At 53.0% G+C, this 23,238-nt stretch overlaps 1 protein-coding gene across 1 annotated transcript; it reads left to right on the forward strand.

Moving 5' to 3' along the window:
• Positions 1 to 1,552: 1,552 nt before the first annotated feature.
• Positions 1,553 to 16,252, forward strand: STK11IP (serine/threonine kinase 11 interacting protein). The gene is given in 26 exon segments (XM_006186922.3): positions 1,553 to 1,669; positions 1,833 to 1,918; positions 4,023 to 4,228; positions 4,421 to 4,495; positions 4,771 to 4,866; positions 5,255 to 5,362; positions 5,478 to 5,549; positions 6,602 to 6,728; positions 6,995 to 7,098; positions 7,218 to 7,313; positions 7,570 to 7,611; positions 7,802 to 7,948; positions 8,145 to 8,229; positions 8,792 to 9,104; positions 9,106 to 9,146; positions 9,325 to 9,530; positions 9,842 to 9,958; positions 10,059 to 10,236; positions 11,932 to 12,153; positions 12,251 to 12,354; positions 13,409 to 13,506; positions 13,605 to 13,783; positions 14,000 to 14,081; positions 14,322 to 14,392; positions 14,874 to 15,121; positions 15,849 to 16,252. Coding segments are annotated over 25 exon segments (3,228 nt in total). The 5' UTR covers positions 1,553 to 1,669; positions 1,833 to 1,857; the 3' UTR covers positions 15,999 to 16,252.
• The last annotated feature ends 6,986 nt before the right edge of the window (positions 16,253 to 23,238 follow it).

Consider the following 23,238-nt stretch of genomic DNA (forward strand, 5'->3'; position numbering starts at 1 on the left):
TCTTTGGAAGGTGGCCAAGGCCTCCTCTGCAGGCCAAGAGCAGAAAGGGGAGTGGGCCTCCCAGAGGGCTGGAAAAAAGAACTGCATAGTCTCTTGTTGCTGCTTCTCTCAGTAGATGTTTTCTCTCTCTGCAGTTCAGTTTTCTTTGCTGCTCTTTGTCCCCCTTTCACATTTGAGGGGCTGCAGAACAAATCTGGCTATAAGGGCTACCCATATGAATGGTGACAAACTGTGGGCTCTGGAGGCACCCCAACACTGATTTCAAAGCATTGCAGTGTCAGAAACTTTAAAAGAATCTGTCTCTTCTTGTCTAAAGAGGTTAGAATTAGCAGTAACAGTTTGGGAGAACTGCCCTTCCTACTTCTGAGTGACTGATAAACAGGGACTGACAATCATCACCTTTCTGGGATTAATAATTATACAAAAGTATTTTGAGGTCCTACTTTTACTTTACATTTGTATACTGCTTTCCTGTTCATGATGTGTTTCCTCTTAGTCCGGTTCACTCACTTTTGGGCTTTCTGCTCAGTTCACACATAGTATGACATAATCGCCAAACTTTGTGCTTTAGTGGCATGTATTGCCATTTCAAATATTTTGTCTTTAGAAAATAAGATCCTTCAAATTTTGCAACTTGGGATAAAGGTGACTCTGACCTTAATTCTACTCTCAACTGGCTTACCGATTCATTTTGAAAATAAATCAGAAAGTTGGGCACTACATTTAAAAAAAAAAAAAAGCAACTAACCAACACCTCCCTGAAAACCAGAAATTCTGGTAAGAGACATTATTCTTTAGTCTAGTTCTGTAATAGATGTCCTTTTTGACCCAGAGCCAGGTGAAAGCTGCAATGGGATCTTAGAATCAAAAAACTTTGGCAATCTTGACGCTATTTGTTACTAATTGAACGACCTTCGCAAGTAACTCAGGCTTTGTTAATCTGTTTTCTCATTTTCAAACCCGAAACAGTAACAACTTTTAAAACCGGCTGTTATGAGATTAAACACAGTAAAAATAAAGGACGAGCTGCATGTGGAGAGTTACCGAATCGCTAATATGAGAGCCCAACATTGCTGAAGGAAAAAGAAAAGCGAGTCTGGAGGGAAATTAAGGAAAAATCGTCAAAGGAACTTCAAAAGTGGCACCTCCACCAGCCCCAGCTCTTTCACACAGATGTCGAAAAACTCCTTCCTATGGTGGACACGCTCTCCTTTAATTGGAAAACGAATGTTGCTTTGAACTGGTCTTTTCCTAACAGAAAATTCCTTTTCTCCAAACTTTGCTTCCCCGCCCAGTCTGCAAACAACGAGTCAAGTTTTCCTCACTAGCCGGGAGGGGCCCCAGGCGAGCGCAGAGAGCGTCCCAGGCCGCGCGGGGCCCACAAAGGGGCGGGAGCCACAGGGGTCCAGCTTGGGGCGGGAGCCACAGGGGTCCAGCTTTGGGCGGGGGTCGGGGCCCCAGCAGCTGCAAAAGCCGAAGGACCGCCCCCGCGCGAACCAGCGGGCACCACCCCCAACCGACACTTTCGCACGACTTACGGAGTGGTTTCCGGCAGCGGTGTCCTGCTTTCCGGCCGCCCCTCCGGAGCGCCTCTCTTCCGGGGCGGGACTTCCTCTCCATTATTGATAGGCGTCGGGCTGCAGAGCTGGTGGGAGGATCACATACGAGGGTGAGTCGGCTGGAACCGGGCCTTTTACTCCTTGGAAGGGCACCATGGAGGTGCTCTTTCTTGCTCTTTCATGCTCTTTTCTCCCCGTGTCTTTTTGTGCGAACGTCTTGGCCTTTTGGCACTACCACCCACCTGAAGCTCTTCCGCTTCCTCTTTTTCTTAGGCTCCGCCCCCAGCGTCCTGTGGCCATGACGACCGCCCCCCGGGACTCCCTGGTGTGGAAGCTCGCGTGGCTGCTGCGGGAGTCCGGTGAGTGGACTTCCTGGTGGGCTGATGCTGGGGCAAGATGGGGTGCTTCCTACCTTCCAGAGTCACTCCCCTTTAGAAGTCATGGAGTTCCAGCTGTTTAAGGTCACGAGGGTTTGGGTGTCAAAGAGTTCATTTCTTCACTCCTCCGGAGTTTGTTCGGTCTGGTGTCCTGTGTCTTTTGACAGTCTAAACCATAGCCATCTTTCCAGGCCAAATTCCAGGGCCACTTCCTTCCAGCGTTCCCTGATACTCTCAGAGGAAAATGGTCGTTACTCTGCTGTTAACCCTTCGAGACCAAGAAGTGGTTATAATCATTGTTCTGTGGCATAGCGTTAAGTATAACTAAAAGCACAAGATTTGAAGTCAGACCCCACCTGGGTTGGAATCCCAACTCTTTCAAACTTGACCAAGTTGTTTAAGTTTTCTGAGACTCAGTTTTCCTCTCCAGCAAAATGGCATAATGATTGTACTTAACTCAAAGGTTGTTATGGGAGTTAATTTTAATTCATATAAAGCATTTAGTACAGTGTTTACATACGTAGTGAGTGCTCAAAATTGGTAGTAATCATAATTTCTTCCTTCAGATCCTGGGCAGAGTGGAGCCATAGTAGTTGTTCAGTAGTGGTTGGCATTAGTTGTGGCAGAACAAGTCCTCACTTTGAGATAAGACAGAAGTAGCAACTTCCTACCAGCTGTATGATCTCAACTGAGATTTTTAAGTTCTCTGAGCTCCAGTTTCCGTATTCGTAAGAGGTGTTTTAACAGTGCTTTTTAGGAGATTATGATAAAATTTAAATGAAGTAACATATGTCTAGCCCATATTGCTTAGTTAATGTCAACTGCCTTCCATCACTCTGTACCCCTATTGATGGTATCTGTGGAATCTCTCTTTATAGCAGTTTTACTTTCTGGCTTGTAATATTAACTGTGCACGTGTCTTATCTCCTTTTCTAGACTGGGAGGCTCTTTGAGGGTGGGTAGAGTCCTTGAATCATGTCTGTATCTATCCTGTGTCTAGTACATAGAAAAACCTTAATACAAGGTTTTAAGATTTGATAATTTATTCAGCAAAAATCTGACTTGGTTCCAGGGATTAGGGATGATTGCGTGCGTGCGTGCGTGCGTGCGTGTGTGCATGGGTGTTTGCGTGTGAGTGTGTGGGTGCACTGGTGCAAGTGACTAAAGAGGTAGCAGGAGGGAGAGTGTTACAGTGGTGAAATAGTTTTGTATCTTGATTGTGGTGGTGGTTACAGGAATCTACACGGGACAAAATGGCATAGAACTATGTTTTCCTGGTTTTGATATTGTACTCCATATAAAATATAACCATTGAGGGGTCATTTTAAGGGTACAAAAGGGTATAAGAGGATCTCTCTGTACTATTTCTGCAGCATCCTTTTAGTCTGTGCTTGTTTTTTCAAAAAATTAAAAAAAAATTTCTGCATGCCTACCTTATAGTTGTACTCTTTTTAGATGCAGTAATCAATACCAAAAGATGCCCTCAAGGATGACAGTCTGATTGGTGACAGTAATACCAATACCTTAGTGCTATAATGAGTGGTTATTCTTTCATGACATGCATTTTAGTGTTGTTTGAAAGTTTCTGTAAGTGTGCATGTTACTTTTGCAATCGGAAAAAGAAATACAGATGAAACACCCAGTCAACTTTTATGTAAAGTGAGTGATTATAGCGAAAAGTTCAGCAGTGTTACATGTTGAGAAAGCTTCCTGGAGAAGGTAGGTCTTGAGCTGAGCAGAGTAGAAGGGGTTGTGTCAGAAAATGAGAGGACTGCAACCAAGTCAGCTGTATTTCTAGCACTGTGAGTAGACCAGGCTGTTTTGAGCAGAAGGGGAAGGAAAATTTAGAAAAGTCAGGGTCTTGTAGTGAAGCAATCTGATATATGAGGCTGAAAAGCTAGGACTTCTTTGAAGATAGAGGAGAGCCGTTGAAGACTTTTGAGTGAGGAAAAGATGGAAAGTTTGGTCCTGCAGTGGAGGATCTACAGTATGAATTGGAGTGGGTGTATCCTGTTGTCACAAGTCTTAGAATAAAGGGAAAGAGCCTTTCCTTATGTCTCCCTCCTGTCTGCCCCTCTCCCTGCAGGGGATGTGGTCCTGTCTGGCTGTAGCACACTGAACCTGTTCACTGCCACACTGCAGCAGCTGAATCAAGTATTTGAGCTGCACCTGGGGCCATGGGGCCCTGGCCAGACAGGCTTTGTGGCTTTGCCCTCCCACCCTGCCGACTCCCCCGTCATCCTCCAGCTTCAGTTCCTCTTCGATGTGCTGCAGAAAACGCTTTCACTCAAGGTTCTGGGGTGGGAATGTACAAAAAGCCCAAGAGAGTAGTGGAGGTGGGGCTGGGGGTACGGCATGAATGCACGAAGCCTTCAGGGCCCAGGTCCAGACTTTGTGAGGGCTGTGACTGGCTGTGCTAAGGAAGAGAGGCCAAGGAAAGGGACACGTGCCCAGCCTCTGTGACCTGAGGGTTTTTTCTTTTAGCTGGTCCATGTCCCAGATCTTGGCCTCCCAGGGCCCATCAAGATTTTCCCCTTCAAGTCCCTTCGGCGGCTGGAGGTATGGGGTGATGGGGGATGTTGGTGCACAAAACTCGAGCAGCCTTTTAGAGAGGGGAAAGAGAGATGGCCTCTTTTGTTTGGGGACTAGGCGGGCAGACCTGAGTGTGCTCATTGATTTGCAGTGATGGGGCACCCATGCCCTTTTCCATTTAATGCTGCCCTGAACCATTGGTGGCTCTGTCATCTTTTCCATCCTCCCTGTCAGGGGAAGTGGGGATGAGACTTCTGTCTTCTGTGAGCTTTAGTCTTCCTCCCTCCCTTGCCTTGCCCTAGCTCCGAGGTGTCCCCCTCCACTGCCTCCGTGGCCTCCGTGGTATCTATTCCCAGCTGGAGACCCTGACTTGCAGCAGGAGCCTCCAGGCATTAGAGGTGAGGAGGGTGAGGGATGGACCCAGATGCCTTGTCCTGAGGGACACGGAGGACCAAGTTCCGACATTCTTCCTTCTCTGCAACCTTCCCTGCCTCCTGCCTCCCTCTGGACAGTGTCCTTGCCCCCTCTGCTGTGCCCCCACTGCTCCCTGTGCCTGTCCATATATTTACAGTCCCACCTAGCATATTGTAGTCCATATTCTCCTGTCTGCCTCCCCACTCTCCCCACAGTGAACTCCTTGGGGCTGGGGCCCTGGGCTTTCTTTAAACCTGCATCTCCCAACTGAGCTTAGTATTTAAAGAGTGAATGATTGGGCAGATGACAGACCGTGGCCTTGGCATGGGGGGAGGGGAGAGTGGAGGTAAGAGCCCCCGTCTGCCTGCTCAGGAGCTCCTCTCAGCCTGCGGTGGTGACCTTTGCTCTGCCCTGCCCTGGCTGGCTCTGCTCTCCGCTGACTTTAGCTACAATGCACTGACTGGCTTAGACAGCTCGCTGGTGAGTGAAGTTTGGAAGGGGCTTTGGGGAACGACAGGGATGGGTCTTTAGTGGGGAGGGCCAGCTGGCTGCCCAGGGACGTTTAATTTCCCAATTTTTCTTCCCATCCCCCAAGCGTCTCTTGTCGGCTCTGCGCTTCTTGAACCTGAGCCACAATCAAGTCCAGGACTGCGAGGGCTTCCTGATGGTGGGTATGAGCAGCCTGGCTGAGCTGGTGCCACACGGGCCTCTGATCGTTCTCCTCTGACCCTCTCTTTTGGACTTGGTTTTACTCTAAACTTGCTCTTGCCTATCTCCCCACTCCTCTGCCCCACATAGAGCCACATCTGGGGAGGCAGTACTGTTTGGAGGCACAGGCTCTAACATAAGACAAACCAGCATTTAAATCTTAACTCCTAATCCCTGTTTGACTTGGGACAAATTAGTTAATCTCTCAGTTCTTTCATCTGTAAAGTAAATCATAGAAGTATCTACTTTTATGGTGTTAAGATGACTGTGAAGAGTATCTGATGTTGTTTAGCCCAGCACCTAGCTCAGAAAAGGGTAGCTTTTGTGGTGAAGATGAAAAACCCTTCTCCCATGTCTCCCTGTCAGGGCTAAAAGCAGATACTAGTTAAAATGTTAATAAACTGTCGTGATATTTAACTAGTGGTAAAACCATTCTAATCTGTAATAAACTGTTCAGCATGAGTTGAACTCAAGTTTGATTTGTGCAGAGGTAACCAGCTGTTCTCAAGGGAGAGTGAGGGAGTGGGGAGGTGGACGGCAGGGCCTTGAGCAGATTCTCTCTTTGACCAAACTCTAGCCAGGTTCCTCTGAAGTCAGGGAAGTGGAAATTTACAAAAAGCAGGAAGGGGGCATCAGTCCACGTGAAACCTGTCTGGGTTTGCCTGCTGCTACTTGCCAAAGTTAGACTCTTACCCTCCCATGGAGGCTGGAAGACAGGGGCCCTCTCTTCAGGTGTTGGCTGAAACAAATGAAATTCTGGCAGCCTCGAGTTTTTCTGGGCAGCAATGTCAGGGGGCTGGAGTTGTCATTCTGGAGCCGTTAGAAACTGTGGTAGATTTGTTTAAGTCTTTTAGTGTGAAGGTAGTGGGTAGAAGAGTGGTTGAAATCATTTGTGTTGAGAGTCTGCAGTCTTGATAGGTCAAGGTTGAGGCCTAGTCGAGAAGAGGGCTCAGAGGAGCCTGGCTAGAGTTTGGTCAAGGAGAGAATCTTCATCACCCCCACCACTCCCAGGAACTGTCTGAGCTCTGCCATCTGGACATCTCCTATAATCACCTGCGTTTGGTGCCGAAAATGGGCCCCTCGGGAGCTGCTCTGGGGACCCTGATACTGCGAGGCAATGAGCTCCAGAGCCTGCATGGTGAGTGAGGCCATGTGGTGGGGGAGAGGGGAGGCCAAGGTGTGGGGGAGCGGGGCAGATATGGGTGGGGATGGGAGTGTTGTGTGACTCAGGGTGGCCTGGGACCCGTGTGTCCCCCAGAGCCTCATGCAGGCTTTTGGGCAGGTCTGAGGTGCCCAGGATGGCCTTTCTGCTGCGCCCTCCTGCAGCACGCCCCCACCCTGTCCCACACCCCCTCCAGCCTTGCTCGCCCACTTGCCCGTCCTCCTTTCTCACCTCTGTCCCAGGCCTGGAGCAGCTGCGGAACCTGCGGCACCTGGATGTGGCCTACAACTTGCTGGAAGGACACAGGGAGCTGTCGCCGCTATGGCTGCTGGCTGAGCTTCGAAAGGTGAGGACCTGGGGGTGGGCTTCATGCCCCTCCTTCCCTCCCTCCCATGCTGAGTTGCTCAGTACCCTTCCTCACCCAGGGAGGCCCATGGCCCACCTAAGTCTCTTCCTGCCCCTCAGCTCTACCTGGAGGGGAATCCTTTGTGGTTCCACCCAGCGCACCGAGCAGCCACTGCCCAGTACTTGTCACCCCAGGCCAGGGACGCCGCCACCGGGGTGAGTGGTCTTCCTGAGTCCATTCTGCTTTCCCTTCCCTGCCCAGGCCTCTCCCCACGCCTGCGCCCTCTTGCCTCTCCCCACCCCACCCCTAGGTGAGGGGCCAAAGCCTTGGTCCCCCTGCTTATTAAGCCATTACACCCACCAAGCCTGGTGGTCCTTATGGGACTAGGAGGGCTCCCAGCCCCAGCTTGGGGCTCTCTAGGGCATGCGCTCCCCCCACTGACAACGCCCCTCCCCTTTTATCTTTGCTCAGTTCCTTCTTGATGGAAAGGCCTTGTCACTGACTGATTTTCAGGTTTGTGTGGTGGGAGTGAAGGGGGTGGGGTCGATTTGGGAGGACATGAAGGGAGGGCGCTAGTTGAGGGAAACAGATGGTTGTCCAGGTCAGGGTCTTCTTGGTCAGCTGGAAAGTAGGCCCAGCTTGGGCAGGGCAGAGGTGCTCTCCTGGCTCCAACCTCCTTCTCCTTCCTGTCACCCCGCACCAGGCCTCCACATCCTCAGGGCTTGGGCCCCCAGCCCTGCCTCTGCCTTGGCTAGTGGGGAGTACCACCGAAACCTCTGGCGGCCCCGACCTGAGTGACAGCCCCTCGTCGGGAGGCGTTGTGGCCCAGCCTCCTGTTCGTAAGGTTAAGGTAACTGGTGTCCTAGGCTGCCTCGTGCTAGGGGTCGGTTGCCTTTACGAGGGCTCTGGGTTGCCGCTGTGCTGGGAATGGTAAGGGCTTATCCTTGCTTGTGGGTGAATTTTTTGGGTAGTTAGGTAGGTGGCCCCAGATGGCAGGGTGGGAGGCCCTGGGTTTCATAGAATGTGGTCCCTCTACCCAATCTCAGAGCCGAGTCCGTGTGAGGTGGGCGAGTATCTCGGAACCTAGTGATACAGACCCGGAGCCCCGGACTCTGGACCCCTCCCCGGCTGGTGAGTCAGTCCTGCCCCCTGCCCCAGTCCAGCACTCTCCAGTCTTGTAGTCAGGAGGACTTCTTTTTTTGGTGGAGTGGAGCGTTGTGGCGGCTCTCCTAGTCCTTCTTTCCTTTTAGTCTGGGGAAAGGAGCAGAGACTGTCCCCAAGCAGCATTTTCCAAAGGGTTTTCCATGGAATGTTAATTTTGTGGGATGTCAGAAGATAATATAATGAGAGGATTCCGTGACTCGATCAGCTTGGGAGAAGCTAGGGTAAACAGGGTTATGTAGGTGTCCTCCCTCCAGGACATCTCAGGACATTAAACGTGCTACTGTGTATCTCAACTCTCCCAAGCAGCAGGTGCTGCGCACTCCAGAGTTGCACATGACCGCAGTGTTCTGTAAAACAGACTTTGGGACGTGCTGCCGAGGGGAGGCCTCTGGCCTTTCTCTGACCTCCCTCTCCCCCTGCCATTACACCCCCTTTACTTCACTCTGAGGAGCACACTCTGAAGAGGCTGGGTTGTCAGGGTTGTGGTGGGGCTGGGCTTGCTTACCTGTGCACTCCCCTACCTGCCCAGGATGGTTTGTGCAGCAACATCGGGAACTTGAACTCATGAACAGCTTCCGAGAACGATTTGGCTGTGACTGGCTGCAGTATAGGAATCACCTGGAGGCCTCTGGGACCCCTGTTCTGGCGACCTCCAAGACCCCTGCCCTCAGCACCCTGCCCCTGGATGTCCCGAGCCCTGAGACTGTGCCAGGCTCTCTGCCCCCAGAGAGGGAGTCTCCAGAGGAAGTGGCAGAGGAAGTCAGGGTGGAGCCGGAGCTACTGGAGGAGGAGGAGGAGGAGGTGGTGGAGGAGCAGGGAAAAGAGGAGGGAGGAAAGGAGGAATGAGGAAGAGGAGGAGGAGCAGGAGCACAACGAAATGGAGGGTGAGTGCTCAGTGACCACGGGGGAGGCTGGGACCAGGTGCTGGTGGCGTGTCTGGGAGGGTTAGGAGAACCCAGGTGCGGGCACCTGACCCCTTTTGGATGGATGGCCTACCCCACAGGAGGGCAGTCTTGGGTATGTCACCCTTCTTACAGGGCCACCCTCTTGGTCTCTCTTCAGTGGAGCTCTGCCGCCCCATGTTGGTGTGTCCCCTGGAGGGACCCGGGGGCGTGCGGGGGAGGGAATGCTTTCTCTGGGTCACTTCTGGCCACCTGTTTGAGGTGGAACTCCAAGCGGCTCGGACCCTGGAACGGCTTGAGCTCCAGAGTCTGGAGGCAGCTGACATAGAGACGGAGACCCAGACCCAGAGAGAAGCAGTGCCCGAGGTGAGCAGGGGAAGCGAGGGTTCCAGAAGAGGTGCTGGGCTTCTTTCAGGAGCCGACTCCGACAGCATGGCGTCGGGTGCCAGGTGCGGGCTGGGCGTCTCCCACGGTCTCTTGCTGAGCTTGGTGCCAGGGAGAGGAGCCGTGGGGGCAAAGGCTGGTCCCCAGGTGGCTGGGGAGGCTGGGCTGAGGAGCAGAGCTTCTGGGCTAGAGCGTGGCTGTCAGCAAAAGCATCTGAACAGAGTCCGGAGCGGTTGTTTTCCTCCATGCTCTCAGTAGAACCTGAGTCCTTCTGACCCCCTCTTCCTGAGCAGGGCTCAGACCCATGCCCCAGGGGCCCCATCCTTGTTCTGCGCTTCTCCTACATTTGCCGGGATCGGCAGTTGCGTCGCTATGTGGTGCTGGAGCCAGATGCCCAGGCAGCCATCCAGGTGACGGGGCCTAGCGCAGGGGCCCAGGTGGGCGGGGGGAGATTGAAAGGCTGAGGGCTGGGGTCCTGCTCACAGCTGGGTCTGGCCCACCCTATTCCAGGAGCTGCTTGCTGTGTTGACCCCAGCAGCCACCTCAGCTCAGCAGCAGCTTGGGGGAACAAGGGACCCACCGGAGGGCAGACTCCAATGTCTACGTTGTGGCCATGAGTTCAAGGCAGAGGAGCCCAGGCAGGGCCTGGACAGTGAAGAAGGCTGGCGACCTCTATTCCAGAAGACAGGTACAGGCCCTTCCCTTGACTTCCCTCCCCATGCACGCCTCCTGCTGCTTCTGGGAAAGTGGCTTCGAGGGAGGGAATGTGGAGGGGGAGCCCTAGGGAAGAAAAGGACGGAGACCAACTTTTCTGCCTGGAGGAAAAATTAAAACCATCTGCCTGCCACATTTACAAAAAAACAAAGAAAAGAAAAAATTACATCTTCCCCCCACTAAAAGTCAGGAAATACAATCTCTGTAGCTGTTCAAGTGTACTCATTATTTTTTCATAACTTGGAGGCTTTTCCCCCCTTTTCTGGCTAATATTTCAGAAACTGCATAAAGCCCAGTGAGCCCTCCCTGCAGTGCTGGGCTGTCTGGCCATTGAGTAGGATGCTCTGGGAGTTGGCTTAGGTTGTCCTCCCTGACTGACCTTGTGAGCTACTTGATACGGAGGAGCACCTCGGGGCATCTCTTGTTCTGTTCTTCAAGACGAGAGATTTTCCATTGTAGACCAGTCAAAAAACCGTGCCTCAGAAGACACTGAGGAAGAAAAAAGTATTCTTGATAACACCTATGTTGAAATGTATGATTTTTATTATTAACTTTTCTCTTCTTGGCAGCCGCTAGAGCAAGGGTTTAAATTTTACCCAGAAAACAGCCCTCTCCATTCCTGACCCTGAACCTGCCCAGGTGACCACAGGCTCCTGAGGCCCGGCAGCACAGTGTGTGCAACAGAAATAGCCCCACCTCGTCCCGGACCCTGTCTGTACTCCATGCGTCATGTGGCCCCGGGGTCCCTTTGGTGGTGGCATTTGTTGTGAACATTCTTGTGTGCTCCATTCTCCTTTGATTTGATCCTTCGTTACCCTGTCTGAGCAAGAAAGAGAATGAACGTGCCCTGTGATGTTAGGAGGTTTAAATGTGACTAAATGGCACCAGGCACAGTGCCTGGCGCAGAACCAAGGTCCTCCGCAGTTGGCAGCTGCCACCACGACCCCCAGCCCTGTGGTCTTGGGTGGGTGTGTTAGTGATGTCATCTGTCTTCCTCATGTGCAATGTGGAATTGGGGGAGTTTTTGTCGAAAGGTCTAGCCCGTCCCCAGCTTGTTGTAGCTTCTCAAAGAATATTTCCTGTCTTGTCTCTGATCCGTGTCCTGGATTCCATTACCTGATTCCATTTGCTCATGCTGACCACCCTCCAGGATAGACATTGTCATCATCCCCATCTCACAGATGAGAAGCCAGGCACAGTGCTTAGGTGACTTGTCACAGTTGCTTAGATGACAGCATTTGAGAGACGGAGCCTGGAATTGGACCCTTATCTGGCCCCCTGCCTTCCCCACCTGTTGATTTAGGGCTTTCAGACATCAAGTACACGCCCAGCCCAAGGCTGAGGGAGGGGCCTAGAGCAGGGCCTGTCTGTGTTTGACCCACTCCTGAGAGGGCCTGAAATGAGAAGGCCGAGTGTATTTTAAGGAGGCTGTGGGCTGTGGTTTTGGGTTGCTCATCCCTCACTGGCTGGGGAGCGACTGGTCAGCAGCTGGGCCTGTGGGGGTCATCAGGTGGTTTAGGAAGGTGGGTGGTATGTGAAGCTGAAAATGTGGGCCCAGGTGGGCCTAAGAGTGTGTGTGTGTGTGTGTGTGTGTGTGTGTTATGAGCATGGTAGGGGGTGTGGTGACACGCAGCGGGGTTCATGGGGACTATGCCCATTTCCCCTCCAGAATCGCCTGCTGTGTGTCCAAACTGTGGTAGTGATCACGTGGTTCTCCTGGCTGTGTCCCGGGGAACCCCCAATGGGGAGCAGAGACCGGGAGAGCAATTTCCAGCCCCCTCACAGTCCCCCAGTGCTGTCCATGACCCTCCTGGCCACAGCAACCACACCAGCAGTGCCCCATCTCAGGCTCCAGTCTCCCATGACCACCACAGTTGGAGCCTCAGCCCCCGTGAGTATAGGCCAAGAGAGACAGGGGTGCTGTTTGGGGGAGGGGAGCTAGGACCGGGGCAGTGGGGACAGGCTGACGGCCCACCACTTGCCCCCAGCCTCTGAGCGCTGTGGCCTTCGCTCTGTGGACCACCGACTCCGGCTCTTCCTGGACGTCGAGGTGTTCACCGATGCCCAGGAGGAGTTCCAGTGCTGCCTCAAGGTCTGTGCCAGCCTGGCTCTGCTCTGTGCCCCCAAATGACCAGGGTGTCTGCCTGTTTCCACTGCAGCCAACTGTGTCTGAGCAGTCACTCTGGAGCCACCAAGTCTGGCTTCCAGCTTGAACCCTGGCAGTTGCTCTCAGTGTGGCTGTGAACACGCTCCTTGGTAGTTGAGTCTCTGTTTCCTGTCTCCACGGGGATGACAATAGCTACCGTAAAGGAGTATGGAACACATGTGAGAGCTGATGTCTGAGGGCTGCCTAGCACGGCCCCTGGGGCTCAGTAAACGGGGCCTCCTCTGTTACTGTGAATACACGCGGCTATCGGACCCTCTCGTGGCAGTCCTAGCACTGGCATGACACTAGGGAGATAGCGTACATCAGTCTGGCCCTCCATCTTCTATCCTGGCATGAGGAGCAGACAGCTGTGATGCTGTGTGAAAGTGCCGGAGTCGGGCTTAGGCCCTGGAGGGGCAGTCAGTCCAGCCTGAGTGGTCCAGGAAGCCTCTCCTTCCTGCAGATGATGGCTAATCCAGGTCTTGAAGGATGAGTTACAGAGGAGGGAGGAAAAGAATGTTCTGGGAAAAGGAAGCAGCAAATGCACGGAGATCTGAGAGATTAGTTAGTGGGGAGAACTGGCCGTGATTGGGGCAGCCGGGGGTGGGGTGGGGGCAAGTGTCCCAGGAGGAGTATGAACAGGCAGGCAAGGGTGGTTTCAGAGCATTGTCTTGTGCCTGCCAAGGAGTGTGGACTTGATCTGAGGCCTGCAGGAGCCACTGAAGGCTTGGAAGCAGGAAGGTGTTGATTGATTTTGTGTTTGGGGACAGTCGTTCTGTCAGGGGGTGGAGGATGGGTTGGAGGGGGCAAAATAACAGGCAGGGAAACCTGCCAAGAGCCTGACGCAGGTCTTAGTGCAGGCGGGGCTGTGGGGTGGAGAGCATGGCTGGGGTGGGTGACCCGTGAGGACTTGGGCCCAGGCCCTGTCACGAGTAGCCAGCTCTCAGGTTGGCAGCTGCCTCCCTAGTCCTGTTTCTCATCAACGTCCTCTTCCCCTTAGGTGCCAGTGGCATTGCCAGGCCACCCTGGGGAGTTTCTGTGTCTTGTGGTCGTGTCTGATCACAGGCTCTATGTGTTGAAGGTGACAGGGGAGATCTGGTAAGTGAGCAGGGCCGCGGCCAGGGAAGGGTCTGGGCCTCCGTGGTCTCACTCTGCTCTCACTCTTTTCTGCCACTCTGCCCTCACTGTCTCCCCAGCGGGCCTCCGGCTAGCTGGCTGCAGCTGACCCTGGCCGTCCCCCTGCAGGATCTGAGTAGCATAGAGCTGGGCCTGGCAGGACAGAGCCTGTGGCTGGAGTGGGCAGCTGGGGCGGGCAGCTGTGTCCTGCTGCCCCGAGATGCCAAGCACTGCCGGGCCTTCCTGGAGGAGCTCGCTGGTGAGAGAGGGGAGGGGGAGGAGGGAAGGTGGGGTGGGGGCCAAGGGCCACAGCGCCCAAGTGCGGTGCCCACAATGGAGACAGCCAGGTAACAGGACTCGTCCCTCTTGGAAGTTCCTGAAATCTAGCAGTGCGGAGATTGGGAAGGTGTTGAGAGGTTGGGATGGAAGAGATGGAGTCTTTGAGGGCTCCCTGTCCCTGGCTGGCTCTGTCCAGATGTCTTGCAGTCTCTGCCCCCCACCCGGAGGAGCAGCGTCAGCACCACGGAAGAGGAGGTGACCCCGAAGCACCGGCTCTGGTGAGTGGCTAGGAGGTGGAGGCCGGGCTGAGGCCCAGGCGGTGGCTCTTGGAGCACAGGCCCTCTCTCCACAAGCCCTGGCCCTCGGCAGGCCCTGAGCACGCCCTGAGCACCCGGGCCTGCCGCCTGTCCTCCCGCCCATGCCTCCTGACCCAGGCCTGGCCTTCTGCTCTTCCCCCCTTGCGTACTTCCCACCCCCTGGCTGATCTCTCCTTCCTGGGCCCGCCGCCTTCCCCCTAGGCCATTGCTGGAGAGAGACTCTTCCTCGGAGCCTCCCCGGTTCTTTTACCTACGGGTGTTCCTGGTTGAAGGTGAGGTCGCTGTCCCGGTCCCCCAGCACTTCTCCGTGCCCTTGTAGCAATTCTCAGTGCTGGGACGTGGACTTCTACCCAAATAACAGTCTCCTTGTTCCCAGTCTCTCTGAGAGGGGCTAGGAGGTGCCCTGGGGCCTCTGTTGCCCAAAGACCTTTGCTTTTGGGCCCAGGTTTTCTGTGATGTGAAGTTTATCATCTGGGTCTGCTCTGCCTCATCCTTTTGGTGAAGGCGAGAGCAGGTCCTTTTTCTGACGGATGGGTGGTGGGGCAGGTTCCCTTTGTCTTGGGCCTCAGAGGCTTTGGAGGCTAGAGATCCCTGGGGTTTGGGAAAGGGAGGGCCTCGGCCTCCAGAGGCATAAGCCGCGTTGTGGCCACCTCAGTTGGTCATTCTCCCAGGCGGCCCTGGGATGCCGCCCTGGGGGATCTGGGCTCCTCTGTGGCCTTCCACTCGGGCCTCACCCTGCCTCTTTCCCTCCAGGCCCTGCTGCCTGCCCTGTGTCCTTGTTGCTGACTCTGTGCACCCTGTACCTGTTAGATGAGGACCCCACGGGGTCCCAGGCAGAGCACCCTCCTCCAGCAGTGTCTGGTGAGGTCTCTGTGAAGGCGCCGCCCTCCAGGCCAGGCCCTTCAGTGCGTGTCAGGGAGCAGCAGCCGCTCAGCAGCCTGAGCTCCGTGCTGCTCTACCGTGTGGCCCCGGAGGACCTGCGGCTGGTCTTCTATGACGAGGTGTGGGAGTGTGTGTGTGTGTGTGTGTGTGTGTGTGTGTGTGTGTGTGAGGTGGGGGGAGAGAGGTGGGGGTGGAGGTGGTGGGCGGTGTGGGAAGCGGGTCTAGGAACTGGGGCTGGATGGAACTTGCTGTGGGCAGTCGTGGTATTTGGAACACAGAAAATTAGGGTGCGGGGCGCTGGGGGGCTGTCACGGGGTTTGGACAGCAGGAAGGGAGGCAGTGGAACACCCTGGACTCGTTGCCCAGCCTTGGGTTAGCTGGGAGGCCCTAGTGAAGCACCTGGCTTCTTTGAGTTTGTGATTGGTTGGGCCTGTGTGCCAGCCATTTGATCTTTACAGCCCCCACGTGAGGAGGTAGTTACTAGACCAATCATAGGTGAGGAAATTGAGGCTTGAGGATGTCAACTGACGTGCCCAAGTCACAAGTTGTAGAGCTAGGAACTGAACCCCAAGCAATTCCTTGGAATTGACTCCAGAATTGACATTCTAGAAACAGGATCAAAGAAGATGGTGAATGTGAAAGCCCTTTGGGGCTCTTCAGTCAGTGTCGATTGGGTTCTGTTTAAAAAACTCAGAGTCAGGATCTTTCACAGGGAGTGACACAGGCTTGGGAAAGGGAAGAGGCCATGAGCCAAGGAAGGGCAGCGGGTCATCCCCGAGGACTCCCTGGCCCCCTGCTCTGCTGTGGCCCTCTGTGGGTCTCACCTCACTACTGCTTGTCTGCCAGGTGTCCCGGCTGGAGAGCTTTTGGGCTCTCCGTGTTGTGTGTCCGGAGCAGCTGACAGCCCTGCTGGCCTGGATCCGGGAGCCCTGGGAGGAATTGTTTTCCATTGGACTCCGGACCGTGACTCAAGAGGGTCTAGAGCTTGTCCAGTGAGGCTGCTGTGCAGGCCCTGCCCCCGGCCTCGGGAGCCATGGCTGCAGATGCTCTCTCTCCAGACTCTGGCTGTGGATTTCTTCCGCCTTTGGGCGCTGGCCAGGGAGGCCCCAAATGACCCACAGCTCAAGGGCAGGGCGGGAGGACTGGTCGGCCTCTGGGTGACCTGGCCCGAGGGGACGGGCTAAGTGATCAGTAGGAATGTTTGTCCTGCACTTTTTCTCAGGTATCAATAAAGTTGTTTCCACTCCAGATGTCAGGGGTGTACTTGGAGGTATCACTCCTGAGGCCTGCTGGTCTGCTGCCTCTTTTTAACAGGAACTGTCCCACCCGTAGCTCTTCCCCAATGGGCAGGCCAAGCAGCCTTGTTTGAACTGTGAGACCCCGTCTCTGACCCTGCTGTGCCCTTGCTGATGGGATCAGGTAGTACTCCCGCCCCTCCACCCGTCCTCAGCCAGCAGCGCCTGTCGTGTGGCCTGGCGTGGAAATCACCACCTAACAAAACAGCGGAGCCAGTTAGTCTCACTTTCAGATTTCAGTTGGGAACTAAAGAGAATCTCAGGCCTTGGGGAACTGAATACAGTGTGACTGAGAAGAGGGTGTGTGGAGCTGGGCTGTGGGGTGGGCATCTGGTGATTTCCGTCCCTGCCTTCTCAGCACTGCCTCACTCAGTGCCGGGGCCTGGTTGGGTTGACTCCGTGGCCACCATGATCAGTTTAGGATTGGGCTAACAAGGCCCGGTCCTGGCCTTTTGCTGGAGCAACCAAGAAAGAGGCAGATTTCCCCCATGAGGGCTGCTGAGGGGAGAAGCCTGCAGCTGCTGGCCCTGCAGGGAGAGCCTTCCTGAAAGTGGAACCATGCAGAGAGAGAGAGAGGAAGACAGAACTGAGAGGTGGAGCCACCAGGGTCAAGTCCTGGTGGTGCCCGGGGGCAGATACCCCTGGAATTTTAGGGTATGTGATCTAAAGAGGACCCCTTCCTTTTCTCTTTTTTGGCTTAAGTTGATTTAAGTCAAATATGAGCCACTGAAAGGGTCCTAACTGCATACATCCCTATTCTGACTTGACCTGTGGGCCTGAGTGGGGATCTGTTTCTTGCACTGAAGAATGAACACAGCGGGAGTAGTGGGACCTCCATATTGAGTAGAGAGGCCTTGATAAGAGGGCTTGGGGAGGGACTGCTGAGGACTCAAGCTAAGCTGCTTTTGAGCCCCAGAGCCTGGCTTGGCTAAGTGTGTGTGGTTTTGAGAACTAACAGATGGGTCTCATTTTGGGAGCACGTACCTGCCAGGCACTGAGCTCAGTAGTAACAGTCTTCTCGCAGGGGTCATGGGAGGTGGGTGGCATCTTGTTACAGGTGAGGAAACTGAGGCTTAGAGGAGGTGAATGACTTGTCCAAGTTCCCATCAGTAAATGGAGGAGAGCTGATGAGTCCAGGCTCATAGGACTTCAAACCTAGGCTGTCGGCAAACCACTGGGCCGCACTGCCTCCCCCTTCCCTGCAGCGCATGGACCTCTGTGCCAGCCCCACTTAGAGCAGGCTCATTGCCAACCCTGCCCTGGGCTGGGGGGTCTCTGAATATTCCTGTACTTGTCCAGCACAGGCAGGCCCAGATGTGCTATTTTTGAATTTTCTCTTTTCTTCAGAGTGTAGTGAGATGTTAGGAGAAGTATTGATTCGTGGGTGGTTTCTACCCCTTCTAGCTGAACTGCAGTGAATAAAGATGCTGGATCTCTCAGTTCTGAGTGAGAGAGCTAAGCTGCAAGAAGAGATTTGGAAGGGACCATAACTGGTTAAGAGTCTGGAGTGGGAGGGGGAGGGTTTTCAGAGAAGGGTAGTAGAGGTAGTGTAGGTGCAAACCTTTGACGCTGAGGGGCTCTCAAGGTGGAGGGCCCTGTGCCTTGCTCCCTGTGTGGGATTAGGGAGGACAGTGACCTGTCAGATGTGCCGCATGACCAGGGCAGCTGGAGCTATGGCAGTTCAGAAGGACCTGGCAGGATATGATTGGTGACACTTGCCCGTATCTCTCTTGCAGGGAGAAGGGAGGTGGCCCAGAAGAGCCTGTGGGCCCACGGTGGGGCCTGGAGGCCACTTGAGAGGCTGCTGGAGAGTGTGAGGGTCCACTGCAGGGGAGTGGGAGAGGCCAGCTCCCAAATGCGGATGTAATCGAATTAGACTTAAATTCATTGAGTTTCAGTCACTGATTGGGAAGAGTTTACTTGAATGTTACCAGGCTAACTCTTCTGTTGGTTAGAAATGGGCACCTATTACAAGGAGAAAGTCGAGTTATACAGAAAAAAGTTTTATTTTTGCATACTTGAACTTCAAGGACCACTATGTTTCCGGAATTCCTATTTCTTACCATTGGGATGGTCAACATTGAGGGTTTGGAAGGTGTGGCTCTAGAGGGGAAGGGAAGTAGTTCTTTCATGGTGGTCTGGGGGGTGACTCCTTCCCCCCATTAGAAGTCCTTCAACTCAGGGTTCCGGGGAGAGGGCTATGTTCTGATAACTTGGTCAGGTCTCACTGTAAAGCTTCGTTCTGGGGAAGTCCAAGGTGGGGCCTCCTGCAGGGAGGGTGGTTGTAGTAGGCTGGAGAAGACCTAAATTCTCCTGGAGTCCTGTCTAACCTTGACCCAGCCAGCCCTCTGCAAACTCTGGGTCCTGACAGGATGGAACCATGTGGGAAAGAATCAGTGCCACTGGAGGTCAGGCCCTCATGAAGGACTCAAAGTACCACATCAAGGTCCCTGGATTTAAGGAGGGAAAAGAACTGCTGGGTCCCCGGTGGGAGAAGGTGCTAGGTAGTTAGGGCACACTCTTGGCAACTCTGCCCTTTCTGACCTCCATGTAAGGCAGCATTGTTCCTATCCTGAAGCACGTGCATTATGTACTCATTCATAAATTCCCTGAATGGATGAATGTATTTATTCCTTCACCTGACAGAGATTGATAGGACACAGGTCCTGCCACAGAGCCCATTAAACCATATGTCAAGGCGGGAGAGGTTCCCCAGTGGCTCATAAACTACTACTCCCACGAAACAGCTACTCTCTCTGGGCCAGGACTGAGGGGGAGGGAGTGGTGAGGCCAGTATTTAAGGCTCCATTGAAGATTTATAGAGGAACACCCCTAAATAATGGTGAAGGTCATAATCTAACATCTATGGCTCAGTGAGTCCTTACTATGTTCCATGCATTGTTTATAAAGCGTCTGATCTTCCCAAATGTTTCTCATGTTCCTTTGATCATAAGATACAGAGCCAGTAAGCTCAAGAAAAGAGCCCTTAGTGCATACATGTGACCCATCCCTGGAAGGCTGGCGCTGAGGCCCCAGAGATAGGGTTTCTTCTGTCTCTTGGAGCCAGATGGTTTCTCTGTCTCCTCCCTAGCAAGGCCTTGGTCAGTTCTAGTGGGAGAGTAGGGAGGAAATGGGGTGAATCTTGGAACTGGCCAGTTGGGAAGTTCTGGCCAGGGTGGAGGTCCCTCAGTGACAGGCCTGCAGAAGGGTGGAGAGGCCCAGAAAGGACGGTGTAGAGGTTCAGGAAATAAGTTCACCTACTTCTGTTTTGCTTGGAGCTGGCCTGAATTTTTAATTGAAGCAAATTAAAACTTCCCAAAAATATTAGTCCACTTTCTTGGCAGTGTGCAACCCTCCACCCCCACCCCAACCCGCTCCCCGATCAGTGATCTTGCACCGTCTGCAAACAAGAGCCAGAGCTGGTCCTGAGATGGCCTTCCCCAGCCTCTGGCCCAGAGCTCCCTTTCATGGAGGCTGGGCCCTTTTACAACCACATTCCCAGAAGCCCCACCAGGTCACAGTCAGCCTGGGTCGGGTAGAATAATCTCCAGTCATTTTAGGATGATCTAGAAAGTGGTGTGAGGCTGGGGCAGTTGGAGAGGAGCTTCTGCTATTTCCTTGTGCTTGAAATCTCTGGGCACAAATCTGTTTTCTGTAACAATCCAAGGAAGTCCGCTGCACCCTTTGTCCTGCAGGTGCTCTTTGGTGAGCCAGAAGACAAAGATGCTGGTGTTGCCCGCCCAGGTCATTACCACACCTGGGAGTGTCTGACCTTCAGCTCTGCACCTCACCCAGGGGAGGTGCCAGGGCGCACCTCCTTCTCAGACCCTCTGAGCTACTGGGGCTGCTCTGCCTCTGACACTTGTGCACAGATGTCCGTCAGCAGGACTTGCCTTCCATACCCTGGACTGACCCCAGAGATCAATCTGTCCGCTCATTCTGGCCTTTCCCCTCGAACGAGTGCTTATCGATCGCCTGTCTGGCCTTGGGCTTGCTGGCAGTGGAGGCCTGAGGCAGTGGAGGTACAGGATTCACTCCCTGAAACTGTACTTAACAGCATTATGCTACATTTTCTGTAGAAACAAGGTGGGAGGGGGCAAAATATATATTCACGTTTGCCTCTCTTTCTGTGAACAGATTCTGGAGGGAATAAACAGATATTGGTGGTGAGGGATGAAGATGAGAACAAGGCAGAAGAGGGAGGGGGTGGTATTGAGGGTTATAGTTTTACTTTATAGATGAAAAAGATATTAAAACTCTCAATGTATTATGATTCAAAAGTTATATTAAAAATTTATGTAAGGTCCTGGGTGGGGGTCATTGGCCAGACTGAGTGGCATACATCTTGATTCCTAAGACTTTGAAAGAAGGGGAGCAGGTGAGCTTGAAGACCCATCCCTCTTTCTCAGCAGGAAGTCTGTCTCTGATGGGTCATTTCACGTGGAGTGAGAGGTGACATCCTTCCTCCTCCTTTGCCAGGATGCTGCAGTAGCTTCTAAGAAGACCTGGCCCAGATTGGTTAGCTGTGGCTGAAATTCAGCCACAGTTCTGTGTGGCTGCTTCGCCTGTCTCTGGGGGCATGCAGTATTTCGCGTTTACCTATTCAAGAGTCAGTGTGTGTGACGGTCATAGAGGAAGAGGCACAGGAGATTTAGATTCCAAAGATTATGCGTTAGTTTTGCATCTCGCTCTTTAACCACAGGCAAGAACATGCTCTTGCTGCTCTGTGGCTCCTTCGTCTCTAGTGAGGGATGAGACCAATCAATAACGTATCCAGCTCACAAAATTGTTGAGCGCAATGATGTACACGGAAGCACCGTGTGAACCAGAAAGTGTTAAATAAATGCTGGTTTAAAAAAAAACCTCTGCCTGTTAGTTATTACAAACCTGCTTTGTTGCCTAGAGATGCCCTCTGTAACCAGAGAGGGATAGCCTGCATCTCACTGCCCATGTGTTTATGAGTGGCTGTTTCTCCAGGGTGCTTCCGAGGCAACCTCAGACACTTCCGGGGGTGCGAACAGGCCATGGCATGTGTTTTCTTGGCCCATCCTCGGTCACTTGATCATCTTGGACTCAGTGACTTCTATGCCCTCCACAAAAACATTTCTCAGTTTATTAGTTACTATAATTACTTGTGCACTCGCCTTCAATGCCACAGACATTATTGAGCTCTTAAAGTGTGCCAGGCTCTCCGTGAGAAGACGGGTGGGAGGTAGGGATAAACCAGATATGCTCTGGCTCTTGGGGAGCTTACTGCCCAGGGAGGTGGTGGGAAAAGGCACCTTGGAGCTGGGTCAGGAGGATGGGAAAGATTTCAGTAGGAGGTGATCATTGTAATGGCCATTTTGGAGCATCTACTTTGTACCAATCATTTCATTGACATGACTGCACTTGGTACAACTCTAAAGGAAAAATGTGATCTCTACTTCATAGGTGAGAAAGCTGAGGCTCTTAAGAAAGGGGATTCTCACCAAGGGGTGGCTGGGGCCCTGTTTCTCTTCCCCTGAAGCTGTATTGCCTCTTAGATCTTCTAAAGTGCCCACCCTGGTTCAGCCTCTAGTTTTTTAAATCTGTCCCTTTGTGGTACCAGGTTCCAGGGTTACCACATCCTACCCGAAAAACACCATCGAGATCCTCAGCCCCCAAATACCCATGCAGGTCCCGTTCTTTCCTGCAGGGGGCCTTTCCTGAGCTCTTCCTTCTGCCCGGAATGCTGGCCCCTCTCCTGCTTCCCCAACCCACCCCTCAGTGCATGGCTAATTCTTTTGTACCCTTCAGGTCCTTGCTTAATTGTCCCCTCCTTACAGCTCGCATCTTTAACTACGCAACCTGAATATTCCCTGTAAACGTGCTCTCCCCGTATGGTGCTTGCCAGATTTCATAATTATAAATTTATGTCTTTGCTTGTTTGTAGTCTGTAAGCTGCCCAAGGGTAGGGACCAAGTCAGGTTTTTTTCACTGATGTATATCCAACACCTGGCACTGGTAGAGTGTAGAGTGAATGTGTGGATCTTGGTTACACACTTGCGAGTGCCTAAACTGTTACATTTTCAAAACACCTTTTATTTCAAGCCCCCATCCCAAGGGGTTGGTAGGGCTCCCCTGATCTCACCCTTCCCTCCCATCTTGGAGGGAAACTCCTTCTGCTTTGCTGATTGGGGAGGGCAAGGGGTGACTCTTCCACCTTCTCCCTAGCTTCTGGTCAAGACAGTGCGGGTCTTGCAAACACTTTCTTTTTCCTCCTCTGCAAACCTTCCTAGATTTCCTGAGAATTTGGCTCTGGATGAAGAAAAGCAGAAAGGCTTGCTAAGCTTTCTGTCCCACCCATTCCCCTCAAACAACAAAAGCCAAAGCAGGCTACCTGCTCCGGTGGGGTTGGAGGGGAGTGAAAGGACTCATGTCAAAATGTCATCCTAGCACAAATGAACTGAATCTCTGGAGCTTAAAGGTAGGCTCCCCAGAGGGGTGAGAGAACCTTCAGATGCAGGCCATGCTGTCCTGGGATTGGGTCTGTTTCAAAGCTGAGTCCAGGTTTACTGAGGGACACATAGATTATGACGACATAAACCACGGCAGAGTAACAATAGTAAATAAGAAGAATGACATTTATTGAGCGCCTATTCTGTGCCAAGCATCGAGTTGGTATTTATATATAGCATCTCTGACTCCAGAGTCTGGGCTCTTTCTCAAAGCCATGTTACTTCTCTCGTAAAATAAGGTCTTACTCACCACAAGTTCAATCAACAACAGCATGTGCCACTGGGCGCTCTGTTCTGGGGAGTAGGGAGGAGATGGCAAGAGGGAATTCCAGGCCAGTCTAAGTGACAACCTGGGGTTACCTGAACCCACACCCTACTGTCTTCCAGAAACTCTTCAGCTTGCCAAGTTAGGATTACAAATGCAAAGATTGGTCCATTGGCCAAGGACCGTCAGAATCTACC

This window comes from Camelus ferus, chromosome 5 (genome assembly GCF_009834535.1).
Source record: "Camelus ferus isolate YT-003-E chromosome 5, BCGSAC_Cfer_1.0, whole genome shotgun sequence".
Classification (NCBI taxonomy): Eukaryota; Metazoa; Chordata; class Mammalia; order Artiodactyla; family Camelidae; genus Camelus; species Camelus ferus.